The sequence below is a fragment of the Dromiciops gliroides genome, chromosome 4 (genome assembly GCF_019393635.1).
Source record: "Dromiciops gliroides isolate mDroGli1 chromosome 4, mDroGli1.pri, whole genome shotgun sequence".
NCBI classification, from domain to species: Eukaryota; Metazoa; Chordata; class Mammalia; order Microbiotheria; family Microbiotheriidae; genus Dromiciops; species Dromiciops gliroides.
The window spans coordinates 160655129-160669936 of NC_057864.1; the positions used below are offsets into that span (position 1 = coordinate 160655129).

General features: G+C 41.0%; 1 protein-coding gene across 4 annotated transcripts in view; it reads left to right on the forward strand.

Moving 5' to 3' along the window:
• Window positions 1–14808, forward strand: part of KCNN3 (potassium calcium-activated channel subfamily N member 3) — a 314190-nt gene that overhangs the window by 269915 nt on the left and 29467 nt on the right. For all 4 annotated transcript variants that reach the window (XM_043962683.1, XM_043962684.1, XM_043962685.1 and 1 more), the window contains one exon: window positions 6616–6726. In XM_043962683.1, the coding sequence (XP_043818618.1) occupies window positions 6616–6726 (111 nt within the window). The remainder of the gene's footprint in view (window positions 1–6615; window positions 6727–14808) is intronic.

The window sequence follows — 14808 nt, forward strand, 5'->3', positions numbered from 1 at the left end:
AGATTAAGTTACAGGTCTGGTAACAACAACTATACTGAATAGGAGGCTACATAACAAAGGAACATCTGTTTTCAAAATAAATTTTATGGGGCACCTAGGTGGTGCAGTGGATAAATCACTGGCCCTGGATTCAGGAGGACTTGAGTTGAAATTTGACCTCAGACACTTGACACTTACTAGCTGTGTAACCCTGGGCAAGTCACTTAACCCTCATTGCCCTGCAAAATAAACAAATAAATAAATAAATTTTATTAATATCTTTTGTTTCTATATCACATATATTTTTCAATGTACCCCTTCCTCTCTCTCTCTCTCTCTTGGAGAGCCAATACTTATAAGAAAGAAGAAAAAATAGTGCATTAGAACTAGCCAACCTACTTTTTTTAAAAAAAGGCTAACATGGGAGGGAGGGAAAAGAGGGAGGGAGAAAAATTTGGAACTCGAAATCTTATTTAAAAAAAAAAACAAATGGGGGGCAGGTAGGTGGCGCAGTGGATAAAGCACCGGCCCTGGATTCAGGAGTACCTGAGTTCAAATCCGACCTCAGACACTTGTCACTTACTAGCTGTGTGACCCTGGGCAAGTCACTTAACCCTCATTGCCCCACATAAAGAAAATATATTAAAATAAAATAAAAAAAACAAATGTTGAAAACTATCTTTACATGTAACAGGAAAATAATAAAATACTTTTAGGATAAAAAAATTTTTAAATTAAAAAGACTGACATGTGGTCTTCAAACGAAATGAGATAATAATTGTAAAGCACAGGGGGCAGCTAGGTGGTGCAGTGGATAAAGTACCAGCCTTGGATTCAGGAGGACCTGAGTTCAAATCCAGCCTCAGACATTGAACACTAGCTGTGTGACCCGTGGCAAGTCACTTAACCCTTACTGCCCCGCCAAAAAAAAAAAGAAAAAAGGAGGAGAAGGAAAAAAAACAGTTCAATAATTGTAAAGCACTTAGCACCATACCTGGCACATAGTAAGTGCTATATAAATATTAGTTATTATTATCGTTGTTGTTATTCTTATTCCGTACTTATAATTCTATCTCCTCCCATCTCTGAAAAGAAGTGAGGGAAGGTATCTTCTCAGATCTCCTTCTGGGGACCAATTTTGGTAATTATAATTTCACACCATTCAGTTTCAATTGTTTTGTTGTTCTTTCCATTTATATTGTTGTAGTCATTATGTGTATTGTTTTCTTGGCTCCACTTACTTCACTCTACATCAGTTCATGTAAGTCTTGCCAAGCTTCTCTGCATTCTTCATATTTGTCTTTGATTATAGCATGGTAACATTCCCTTATAGTTATGTTACACAACTAGTTTAGCCACTGTCCAGTTGATGAGACCCTTCCTTTGAGCATCAGTATTTGTCTGGGTCAGCTAGGTAATGCAATGGATAGAGCACATGACCTAGACTTATCTTCCTGAGTTCAAATCTTACCTCAGACACTTCCTAGTTGTGTGACCCTGGGAAAGCCATTCAACCCTGTTTGCCTCAGTTTCTTCATCTGTAAAATGAGCCAAAGGAGTAAATGGCAAACCATTCCACTGTCTTTGCCAAGAAAATCCCAAATGGGGTCACAGAGAGTCAGACACATCTGAAAATAACTGAATAACAATATATCTGGTGTCACTGTATGGCTACACATTACAGAACACCCCAGGTTCCAAAGAATTAAAGCAGAGGGTCACATAAAGGGAATGGAGAGGTAAAGGGACATTTATTGCCCAATAAAGAATTGAGCAGGAGAAGTGGGGAAAAGAATCTTACCAGAAAAGTGTCTGACCAGAAAAGAAAGATGATCTCGCTTGTGTAGGATAATGAATCTGTTTCATTGGGATCCCCAAATCTAGATTCCTCTAGAAGAAGCCCCCATCATGTCGTATGGTCCTTCCTAAGGAGGACATATGGGAGGATATGGATAAGGAGTCCCACAGAATGAAGTGTAGCTGGATTGCAAAATACCCTGCTGGAGGGAATTGAGGGAGCCAACAGCCAGTGAAATACTGGAATAGTAGGAGTTTTGTGTGCATATTCATGTTTGTATGTGCATGTATATACATGCACACGCACGCGCGTGCGCGCGCGCACACACACACACACACACAGAGAGCTCCTCTTCAACAGCCAGAAGGAAGGGCCAGGAACCTTGGTCCACCATTTCCCACAGTTGTTGGCCCCCAGTCTAGTCCTCAGGAGGTTGCCACTCTTAGTCAAAAGAAACTTTTCTTAGGAGCTAATCTTAGCTGCCTCCGTGACTTTGTGTATATTACAGCTTTGATAAGGAACAAGATGAAGACTAAGATGGAGGAGGAAGAGAAAAGAGACATTAAGCATCCACTGTTCCCTGGAATTTGAATTCAGGGCTGAGATCATAATGACTTTAAGATCTATTTGGGGGGTAGGTCTTAAAACAGAACTTGAGATAGTGGATAGGGTGCCAGACCTGAAGGCAAAAAGAACTAAGTCCTAAGCCTACCTTAGACACTTACCAGTTGTATAACCCTCATCTACATATTATATACAGTCGTATGTATACCAGTTGTATGAACTCATGTTCCCTCTCAGAGCCTCAGTTTCTTCATCTGTAAAATGAGGTGGTTGGACTTGATGACCTGTAAACACTCTTCAAGCTCTGCATCTATGATCCTCTGATCTTGTTTAAATTAGAAAAAAGTGGGAAATGACAGCTTGTTCATCTACCTGCTTCCATGCCAAAATTTTTCCTAATTGTATAAGACAGATGGTCCTTCAATAAAAATGCTCTCATTTCCAATCAGAGGCTCCCTGCAGTTCAGCTGGATGGACTGTGAATCATGGTGAGCTTTTCAGTACACACCATTAAGAAAATGGGGGGACATAACCTTACATATAGAAAATCAAATATCCTGATTCATTTCTGAGATTGCCTACTAAGTACACAAGAGGCTTTGCTTTTTTTGTTTGTTGTTCATGTCTGATTCTTCATGACCCCATTTGGGGTTTTCTTGGCAGAGATACTGGAGTGGTTAGCCATTCCCTTCTCCAGCTCATTTAACAGATGAGGAAACTGAGGCAAACAGGGTTAAGTGACTTGCCCAGGACCACACAGCTAGTATCTGAGGCCAGATGTGAACTCAGAAAGATGAGTCTTCCTCACTCCAACCCCAGCACTCTACCCACTGCACCACCTACCTGCCCCAACAAGAGGCTTATCATAGTTTTGTTCTACCACTATTTACCTGTCCAAGGTAATTAGAATGTAAGCACCTTGAAGACAAAAAATATCCTTTGTTTCATTTTTTATCTCTGATACTTTAAGACAGTACCAGAAATACAATAGACACTTAATAAATTCTTGTTGAATTAAATTGAATTGAAGAATAGCTTTGCCTATAGAAAGGGAGAATGAACAAGGGTGAAGCTTGTGGAGAACTTATCCAATTCCATATTTTTCATATTCTATAATACACCCATATCTGCTGGGCTTCTGGCAAAAGTTCTATTGTAACAGAATATAAAGGAGAAGGGTTCTTTCTGGTTCAACTGAAGGGAAAGGTTGCCTAGGTATTTATTTTAGGACCAGATTTCTCTGATGTTCTCATTGCTTTGCTTTTGAAAACAACCCAGTAATAGCTACAAACTGGATTCTCCCATTGCCCAATTTTATTCAAAATTGGACACAAATTCCACACAGATGAAAAGAGGGCTACCAACAGTCCCAAATACAAGAACAGAAAGGAAAAGAGGATAGAAAGACAGTTTACACAGACCCTTCTCTTTTTCTTCATTGCACTAGAAGTGGGTAGTTGACTGATCTGGAGAGAAATGCTAGAAGCTTTTAAAGGGAGCATTTGTGAGGAGATGAGAGGAAATGTTGCCCGCTTCAGCTATGCCAAAAAATGTACATAGGTTTTTTTCTTTATAACTCTGTGGGAAAGGAGAGAAAGAGATAAAAAATTAGAGAGCTGGGAACAGAAATGGCTAAATGTTTTCCTCCCAACTGTTTGTTATCTGATATGCTGCAGCATTTAAAAAAAACAATAATCTTTCCAGCCTCTTACAAATGAGTGAATTTTAAAAGACCGAGAGATTTAATGAACCAGAAATGTTGTTAGTCAGTTACCTAAGTGAAAAGGCATGTCTCCACCTCAAATTCTTGGACACAGATGATATAGCAACTGACAGCATCATTTGATCACTCGTGAATCAGGTTTCCACAAACTTGTAGAACTGTGTCAGAGAGTGAAGGGATCAGACAGTTTCTAGGAGATTGGACATGGCCCCATTTGATTAACAGAGCAAAGAATGGGATCAGCTGTCCTGTGAGCTGTGTCAGAGCATTGATCAGGTGACCAAAAATGAATATGGAGAAAAGTGAATCTATTTCACTAATGCCAACAGAAAGACCAAAACAGGACCTTCCATATGAAAAAAAAAATTTTTTTAAGTAAGGAAGATAAACTGAAACCAATGAGTAAAATGTTGTAATGTGTCCCCTTGTTTTACCCAGTCTCTCGAACAATTATTGACTCAGATGACTAGAAGGAAATTGAAGAATCAAGGAAATCAGTTCTATCACTTATTTACTGTGAAGTGTTGGCTCTTTCATTTGTCCCCTCTGAGCTTCAGTAAAATACTTACTGTAATTAAGGAGAAGGATGCCCCTATTTTGGAAGACTTTAAGCATTGTGATCAGTTTGGGGTGTCGTGTTTTTAGGAAGAACATTGACAAACTGGGATGATTTCAGAGGAGGGTAAAGGGGATTGAAGGCTATGCTCTAGAGGTCTAGTTGAAGGAAACAAGATGATTTAGCTCAGAGCAGAGAAGACTTATTAGAAACATTCTAAATGTCTTCAGCTCAATGCAATTCAACAAGTATTTGTTAGCTGTTCATTCTGTGCAAGGCACTGGGAGATGCAGGGAGAGGGCATACAAATACAAAAATGCTAACATTGGGGCAGCTAGGTGGCACAATGGATAAAGCACCGGCCCTGGATTCAGGAGAACCTGAGTTCAAATTCCGTTTCAGACACTTGACTCTTACCAGGTATGTGACCCTGGGCAAGTCATTTAACCCTCATTGCCCTGCAATAAAAAAAAAAAAGCTATCATCGCTGTACTTAGGGGAAGGAGAGAATAAAGTCTGTATATTTACAGGTATATTTGTATAGTCTATTTTAACACATTTTAAAATATTAATAATATAAATATTTGTATAAACATGAAAATTGATCTTTAAATCTATCATAAAATCTATTTTTTATGCTTACATAATACAATATGCAAATATACCTGTACACCACTGGAATAGTTATATAATATAAATACAAGTAAATTCACGTATTTGAAGCTCTGTCATATGGAAAAGAGATTAGACTCATCTGTCCAAAGAGCAGTGGGTAAAAGTTGCAGAAATATAGAGACTCTCTAACTGATCAGGGCTTATTGGATTGCTGGACTTCCTAATAATTCATAGGCTCATCAATCTATAAGTAGATGGGACCTCAGAGGCCATCTACTCCAACTTTCCCATTTTACGGATGAGGTAACTGAGGCCCAGGGAGATGAACTTCTTGCCCAAGGTCAAACAAGATAGCAAAATATCAGAAGTAGGATTTGAACCCAGGTCTTCTAACTCCAGAGATAGTAAGCATCTTCCTGCACCACATGGCTTCCTGATTTAAACTGTCCCTAAATAGAACCTGAGACCTCTGAAGGACCACTTGTGAAGGATGTTGCAGAGGGAACTCCTGTTCAGGTACCAGTTGGTCTATTTCTTGAGGGTTTATGAATGGATCCTAAGGTCAAAGTGTTCTGTCTTTTTTTTTTTAAGGATATACACTGCATGATGATCAAGTGCATGAAAGCCCCAATGAAGTCAGAAAAGACTCTATTCTTGACACTGAGTTTGACACCAGCAGACATGGCATTGAGCGGTCCCCTAGAAACATCGATTTTTCAAAACAGTCTATTCTTTTAACTTCATTGGATTAAAAAAAAAATTAATATTCTACAAGTCAACTCTCAGCCATCTAATGAAGTACCTACTTCATAAGTTATCCAAGTGTTCTTTCCCTTGTTGGGCTGTTCAGGCACAACGTGTGTGTTTGTGTGCATGGGTTTGATGAGGCATGTCTTTCCCCCTGCATTCCCAAGCTGGAGAGATAGAGGTGGCAAGCGGATCCGTGGCCATTCTGCAGATTCCGTGCCTCTTCTCCCTTCTGCTAGTATGACTGAGCAGTTGAGCGTTTTCATAGAGCCTCTGTCTCTCGAGTTGCTTAAAGCACTTCATACATTGCTAAGCCCCTCCTGGCGGAGCGAGATGAGATTATCACACGTCTTCCGGCGTGGAGGAGAGGGACAAAGACACAGAGATTTCGAAAATTGTTCAGTGATTTGGGCTCCACGGTCCCCAACCACAAAGCAAGGACTTTGTAACCTTCCCGAAATAAGAAAGGATTCTTTTTCTTACACTTAGCAGCTAGCTTCCTTTGAATCAAACTGGTGGCTGGTGCCGAGGATGGCACAGTGGGGCCGCAGAGCCTTTTCGTCATTTTAGGGTGAACTTTGCTCCTTAACCAGAGTGTTCTCTTCTTTGCTTTTCTTGCTGTTCCCATCCCAGGGTGCCGGCTGTACTGCGCTGGTGGTGGCTGTGGTCGCCAGAAAATTGGAACTCACCAAAGCCGAGAAGCACGTTCACAACTTCATGATGGACACTCAGCTCACAAAACGGGTAAAAAGTCCCTTTTTCGACTCTGAAAGGGGGGAAATTGAAACCACCGAGGAACAATGCCCTCTGCTCCCACTTCGTCAAGTCACATGTCGTGCAGTCACCCAATCTGCTAACGTGGCTTTGAATGGAATCCAGCTTCAGTGGGCCGCCCCTTCCCACCCCTTTTACAATGAAAAAACTTCAGGACTTCAAAGATTTTGTCCTATCAATGCAGGCCAGTTCACAACCCTTCTCGTCCTTGGTACACATAACTTTGAGAATTTGTTATGATTGAAAAATATGTCACCTTATGACCAACCTGGTGGTTCATTTGTTCATTGCTCTATCAATCAATACACAAAGCATTTATTAGGCACTTACTATGTGCCAGGCACTGTGCTAAGCACTAGAGATACAAAGTGAAACGCAGGACTCAGAATTAAGGGCAGAGGGTTAACATTGCTATCTTTAGTCAAGTTATGATACCTCTACTGGGACATCAAATAATTTTCATGAAAATTCAATACATAAGCTATAATGGTGAAATAGACATGTAATAACAGCTAAGAATTTCATAGCTAGTACTTAGATACTGCTTTAGGGTTTGCAAAGCACTTTGCAAATATTGTTTCATTTGATTGTCATAATAACTCTGGAAGACAGGTGTTATTATTATATTATAGCTGCCCTCCTCTAGTCTGGGTAGGCTGGTACTACTGTCCCATGAAGATATGATGACCACTACTACTAACATTCATATGACTACTACTACTACTACTACTACTACTACTACTACTACTACTACTACTACTACTACTACTACTACTACCACTACTACTACTAGCATTTATATAATATTTAAAATTTTGCAAAGCACTTTACAGATGTCAGCTCATTTGGCCTTTAAAATAATTCTGGGAGGTAAGTGCTATTTTATCCCCATTTTACAGATGAGGAAACTGAGACTGAGAGAGGTTAAGTGACTTGGCCAGGGTCACACAACCAGTAGACATTTGAGGCAGGATTCAAACTCCCTGACTCCAAGGCCAGCACTCTATTCACTCTGACACTTCACTGCTCTACAGATGAGGAAACAGTCCCAGAGAAAGGAAAAGACTGGCCTCATGCCCTTGCCACTACCCCTCATTCCTCATTAGGCATCATAGAAAAGTCTCGTTAAAATGTTACTGCAAATGTGCCTGATGTCTGTCTTCAAATAAGACTCATTAAGAGGCACAATTCCAGAAATGCCCAAATTTCAAAACGATGGTTCATCAAAGCAACATCATGCAATTTTTCCCCTTTGGGTTTTTTCCTAGTAATGGCTCTCGCTTGTACCTTTGTCAAAGTGGTTAAGTAGGATGACAAAACTGAAATCCTCATCTCCAAGTGAGCTGGCAGATCATTTAGCCACTGGAAGTGAAGCCCAGCTCCGGCCCAAAATTGTCAAAGAAGAAAATGCTCATTTAGAACAGACAGAAATGAGGATGACAACAGGCCAAATGATCAAGTCAGGGATTGTTTATTTAATGACAGTTTTATGACAAATTCCTTAGCACTGCTGTCTGAATGAAGGTCATGACTATGATTGCCTACAAGTTTGTCCTATCCCTCCAGAATGAACCCCTTTTTGAATTCAGTAGCTGTCAATGTACAGCATCCAGTCTTCCTCATTCGTTACAGAGGGGGATTTATGCCTTAGCAGAATTTTGATTTAGTACTCTGAGAGGCAAATGAGAAAGTCAATGATTCATGTTGCAGAGCAGTGGGGAAATGTATTACAAACTGGGAAAAAGGAGAAGTTGGGGCAAGGGGGGGAAGGGAAGTGGGGGAAGAGGGGAAAGAGAGAAAGAGGGAAATGGGGAGATAGAGAGGAAGAAAGGGAGGTAGGAGAGAAGGAAAGAGGGAGAGAAGAGGAAAAGGGAAAGGGAGAGGGGGGAAATGGGGGTAGAGAGAGACAGGGAGGTAGGAAAGGGAGAGAAGAGAAAAAAAGGGAGAGGGGAAAAGAGGAAGAAGGAGGGAAAGAAAAAGGGAGAAATGGGGAGGTAGATAAGAGGAAACAAGAGGGAGGAAGAGGGAAGGAAAGGGGAGAAAAAGGGAAATGGAGGGGAGGGGAAAAAGAAAGGGGGAAAAAGAGGGAGGAGAGAGGGAAATGGGGAGAGAGAGAAGAAAAGAGGGGGGAAGGAGAAAAGAGGAGAGGGCCAGAAAGGATGAAAGAGAACACAAAAGGGGGAAATAAGGTAAGCTTGCCAAGGACTCTCCAATTTCTATAAAGCAGTTTCTCAAGATAATTTTTATGGTGTCTGACTGCTTTGTTTTTAGTTGTGTTTATTGAGCTTTATAGAACCAACATAGGGGTTAAAAGGAAAAGGTACAGAGAAATATTCTTATTCTGTTGATATAGCAACTGCTGTACATACCATGTCATGGTGGTGAGTTAGCTGTTGTTTAGTTCAACAAAGGGAGGTATTTTATGTGCGTAAGCAGTTGTGTCCTTGATTGCAGGCCACAAAGGCCATAACTATCTCTAAGGATTGTTGAGCGTTTGAGTACAGAATCACACTACCTTTCCTCTTCCCCTCAATCTTCTATTCCGCATGAATAAGCCATACTCAGTAATTAAGGGAATCTGGGAAGATTATTGGTACCCAAATGGAAATATGCCTGCATCTATTATCCTGTAAAGTCCTTGGGCAAATCACTTTACTTCTCTGGGACTCTGACTTTTTTTTGCGGGGGTGGAGGGTGGAGGAGATTTTCCTTCCAAACCTTCTCAGAAATAGCTATTTTAAATTCCCTAATCTGAGAGTACCACACCAAGAAAAGGACCTCAGGAAATTGACTGAATAGATTTTTTAAAAATTTATTTACTTTTAAACTAAGGACACACTCGACATTTCCTGTTATTCCATGATCAGCCCTCCCTCAGTGAAGCAGACACCAGACTCCCGGAAAATGAAGTGAATTTCAGCTCCTTTGTGATCCAGAAACCTCAGTGTGTGCAGAGGAGCCAGTTATGAAAATTAAACAAATCTTCTGGAACATAATTATAAAAAGGTTATGAAGTTCTGGTTAATTTTGTGCTTTTAAAATAACTCTCTAATATCCTCCTTCAAATCTAGTTACTTTCAGAAAGACAAGAGCAAAACTCAAATCAGTCATTTTTTATTGAGGTCCTTTTACATGCAGGGTGCCTTATATAATCAAAGACTAGCCTCTATAGGGGCTCCTAAGGTTGAGGCCATAATCATATAGGACCATAGTTTTTTGTTTGTTTGTTTTAGCATCATAGATTTAGAGTTGGGACCTTAGAGATCATATAGCCCAACTCTCTCATTTTACAGATGAGGAAACTGAGAGCCAGGGAGGTTGTGACATGTCCAAGGTTATATAATAAGTGGCAAAGCTAACATTCCCCCCCACCCCACCCTCAAAGAACTAAATACTAGAAAAGTTTAATAGGTAGAAGCTTTTCAAGTCAGGAAGTACTGGGACTTGAGGTTCTTTTACATCACCTTAATTGAAAGAAAACCAAATTGTTATTCTTTACCTGCTGCTATTTGAGTTCCATTTGACCTGTTCACAAATGAAGTCCACCTTTCTTTTTCAGAATTAATTCCTTCATCTATTTTCCATTGAATTCAATTCTTTTTGAGTTTTCTAAACCGCCCTTCGTGTCTAGATGGAATAATTCACAGATCAAAGAAGCCTCCAAAGTTTGGTATATGGTATATATCATAAGATCTCAGCAGATTGAGAGAGAGAGAAAGGGAGGAGGGGAAAGAGGGAAAGGGATGGGAGGAGAGAGAAACAGACAGAGACAAAGAGAAAGGGGGGAAGAAGAGGAGAAGAAAAGGGGGAGAAAAGAGGGAAAGGGAGAGGAAGAGGGAGAGGAAGAAAGGGGGGATAAAGAGGGGAGAGGGAAAGACAGACAGCCAGACCAACCGACTGACCAACCTGGTCTGAAAAGAAATTATCATGATATAATCGCAAACCTCTCAGGAAGTTGGTGAGAGATTTAACAACAGATTGAAACAGTCACTTGGAAATCTTATGAGGTAGATCAGTTCTTGTTTGACTACCAAAGCCAAACCATATGGGGAAAGGTGTTGTAATTTATTAATCATGAAAATGAACTTCCACTGTGGTCACACTGACTGACTTACTCCCCAACCAGACCTCTTTCCTGCCCTTCCCTTTTCTCTATGATATAGTTTTGAACTTGAGTTTGAATCCCACATCAGACACTTATGAGTTATGTGGAACTGAACAAGTCCTCTTGTTCAGGAACCTCTGTCTGCCTCAGTTTCCCCATCTGTAAAATGAGAAAAATATCAGCACCTACTTTGCAGGACTGTTGTGAACTTCAAAAGAAGTAACCCTTGGGGGCAGCTAGGTGGCGCTGTGGATAGAGCACCAGCCCTGGAGTCAGGAGTACCTGAGTTCAAATCCAGCCTCAGACACTTAACACTTACTAGCTGTGTGACCCTGGGCAAGTCACTTAACCCCAATTGCCTCACTAAAAAAAAAAAAAAAAGTAACCGTTGTAATATTTTTTTGCAAACCTTAGTGCTATGTAAATGCTAGTTGTCATAAAGGAGGCACAAGGCCCAGAATCAGGAGATCCTGAGTTAAAGTCCAGCCTCAGACCCTTGGTAGGGCTGTTGTGAGGATCAATTGAGATAATACACAAATAATAGGTGCTATGTTAATATTTATTCCCTCCCCTCATAAAGATTGTTAGTGATTCTAGTACCTTTATTTATTAACAGGAGGAAAATTGATAAGAATAAAATCATGGGGCAGCTAGGTTACACAGTGGGTAGAGTACTAGCTCTGGAATCAGGAGGACCTGAGTTCAGATCCGGGCTCAGCCACTTACTAACTGTGTGACCCTGGGCAAGTTTCTTAACCCTGATTGCCTCTCAAAAAAAAAAATAATAATAAAGCCATAACTGTGGTGGGGGTCATCAATCTTTGCCCCAGGGCACTGGTATGGGGTGGGGTTAGAGCCAGGGGCTTCCATCTCTTGGCTTCATCATCATAGCTATCATTCACATAGCTCTATAAGGTTCACAAGTTCTCCACTTATATTATCTCATTTGATCCTCACAACATTCCTATGAGGTAGTAGTATTATTTTGCAGAGGAAGAAACTGAGGTTGAGAGAAGTTAAGCAACTTGCCCAAGGTCACACAGCTAGTAAGTGGGGAATGCAGGGTTTTTGAAGAACTCAGATCTTTCTGACTCCAGCTCGAAGCACTCTATCTAGCCACTCTCCCACCTGGCTTCTAGTGGTACACCTGCTCCTCCTTGGTAGCTCAACTTGTCACTCCCAGGAACCTGTAACACCTCTTCCAGGGCTGCCTTCCTCCTCTTTCCCTGTCTCCCCCTTGAGGCTGTAGGGATGTGGACAGTCAGCAATGCCACAGTGCACAGTTCAAACTTTTGGAGGAAATGAGCTGTACCTTCTCTGTGGGTAGCTAGGTGGCACAGTGGATAGAGCGACAGACCTGGAGTCAAGAAGACTCCTCTTCCTGAGTTCAAATCCAGCCTCAGACGCTTGACACTTACTAGCTGTGTAACCCTGGGCAAGTCACCTAACCCCAATTACCTCACAAAAAAGGAGGGGGAGCATTTAATTTGAAGAAGAATTTTTAGTTATGGATCTGAATAAGATCTGAATAAAGTAGGGCTCTAATTTCACGCTATTAAAAATGTTATAGAAGAGTTTTAGGAACAGCTAGGTGGCACAGTGGATAGATAGAGTGCTAGATCTGGAGTCAGGAAGACCTGAGTTCAAATCCAGCCTCAGACATTGACAAGCTGTATCTGACCAGCTGACCCTGGGCAAGTCACTTAACCTCTCTTTATCTCAGTTTCCTCAGCTGTAAAATAAGGATAATAATAGCCTCTACCTCCCAGGGTTGTTGTGAGGATGAAATGAAATAATAATTGTAAAGTGCTGAGCACAGTGCCTGGAACAGAGCAAGCTTTATATAAATGTTAGCTATTGTTGTTATTATTATTATTAAAAATAATAATAATATATTAGGCAAGGAATTGAACTAGATGACATTGCATAACTCCCATCCAACTCTGAAATTCTCCAATTCACTTCTAATTCTTCCTGAATCCTCAGGTATGTCTTTACTAATGCACAAATTGCTACACCAAGCAGCAAGGTCTTGAATGCCATCAGACCTTCCCACGCTAACTCTGCAATGTTACTGTCATGGTTAGTCTCATAATTATAACTTATTCCTAACCCCTGGGCTGGCATATAATATATATGCAAATAAGAAGTGGAGAGATTTTTGTCAAGAATTGTAAAAAGGACCTGAGTTCTCCCAAATACTCAGTCACAGAATCCTAGAATCTGAGAATTGAAAGGGACCTTGGTGGCTATCCAGTCTAACTCATGTTGTTGTTTGGTTGTTTCAGTCCTGTCTAACTCTTTGTAACCTCACTTGGGGTTTTCTTGCAAGAGACTGGAGTGGTTGGCCATTTCCTTCCTCAGCTCATTTGACAGATGAGGAAACTGAGGCAAACAGGGTGAATTGACTTGCCCAGGGTCACACAGCTAATAAACGTCTGAGGCTGGATTTGAATTCAGGACCTCCTGACTCCAGGCCTGCTTCTCTCTCCACTGCACCATGCCCGTAGCTGCCCCCAAATTAATAATAGGAGCCATTTAAAAATATTATTTTTCCCTCTTAATTATTTCAAAATTTTCCAGTATTTTCATTTGGTGGCTGACAACATTTTTTAGGGGGGGAATCATGAAACATTGTAAGTAATAATAGAATAACGACTCATTCACACGCTAAATCATGTGAAATGTGGTGCCAGGATTATTACCCCCATTTTACAGCTAGGGAAGTAGAGTCACAGTGCTGACTATGACTTGCCCAATGTTGGGCAAGGTTGGGGTAGGATTTGAATTCAAGTCTTCAAAATCTAAAACTCGTTCTTTCTAACAGAGTATCTCTACCTATATAAGAATGTGAAATAAGAAACAAAAGTAGAGTTTACAAGTTTATAGAGAACTTTTGCTAGAAGTTTACAGAGATCTGGGAACTAGGTCCCATTTCTCAGATGAGGTAACTTAGTAATGTACCCTGACTATGGAGTCAGAAAATATGGGGTGAATCTTGGCTCTAATATTTGGTAACTGTGTGACTTTACGCAAACAATTTCAACTCTCCGAGGTTCAGTTTCCTCATCTGTGCTTAAGCGCTTTTCTCTGGGCCTCAGCTCCCACATCTGTAAAATGGGTGGGTTGGTGGGTTGTACCAGATGACCTCTATGGTAATAATATATGCAGTATCAACCTCATAGTGTATGAGGGTGGAGATGGGAAGGGCAGTGATTTTTTAAGCCATAAAACATTAGGGAGCCAAAACAAAGGCGGGGTTCGGGCATACTCAGGGTGCCAAAATTAAGACTGTCTTTATAATACCCTGTAGGGAGTCTGCTTCCTCCCATTGGGCCTTGCACATACCCAGCCCACCCCACTCCCAATCCTTCAGCATCATAGAAACTCTGCAGTGCCCTCGCAGAAGGGAAATTGGATATCTACTTCCTCCTTCTAGGGCCCACACCCCTAGGTGAGATTTCCCATCCCAGCTCCTCTTTGTAGCTCAAGTACAAAAATTCCTGATTATGGCTCCAGCAATAGAAATGTATTCTTTTTTTTTTTTAATTATTTTTTAATTTTTTTTAATGGGGCAGTGGGGTTAAGTGACTTGCCCAGGGTCACACAGCCAGTAAGTGTCATGTGTCTGAGGCCGGATTTGAACTCAGGAACTCCTGAATCCAGGGCCGGTGCTTTATCCACTTCGCCACCTAGCTGCCCCAAGAAATGTATTCTTATTTGTTCCTTCTCCGTTAATGAGTAAGCACCTTCTTTTGCATCTTCTCCTTCCTTTAGTCATCTCTCCCTAAGGCTTGCTTATATTTTCTTTCTTTCTTTTTCTAATCTCTCATGGAATTTTCCCAGGAGTCACCTCTCTCTCCTGGCAGACTCTCGATCCCCTTTGTGTTGCCTCTTCTCCCCATTCACCTCCACCCCCCAACATTCCAGTTCTTTGGATGGGGCAA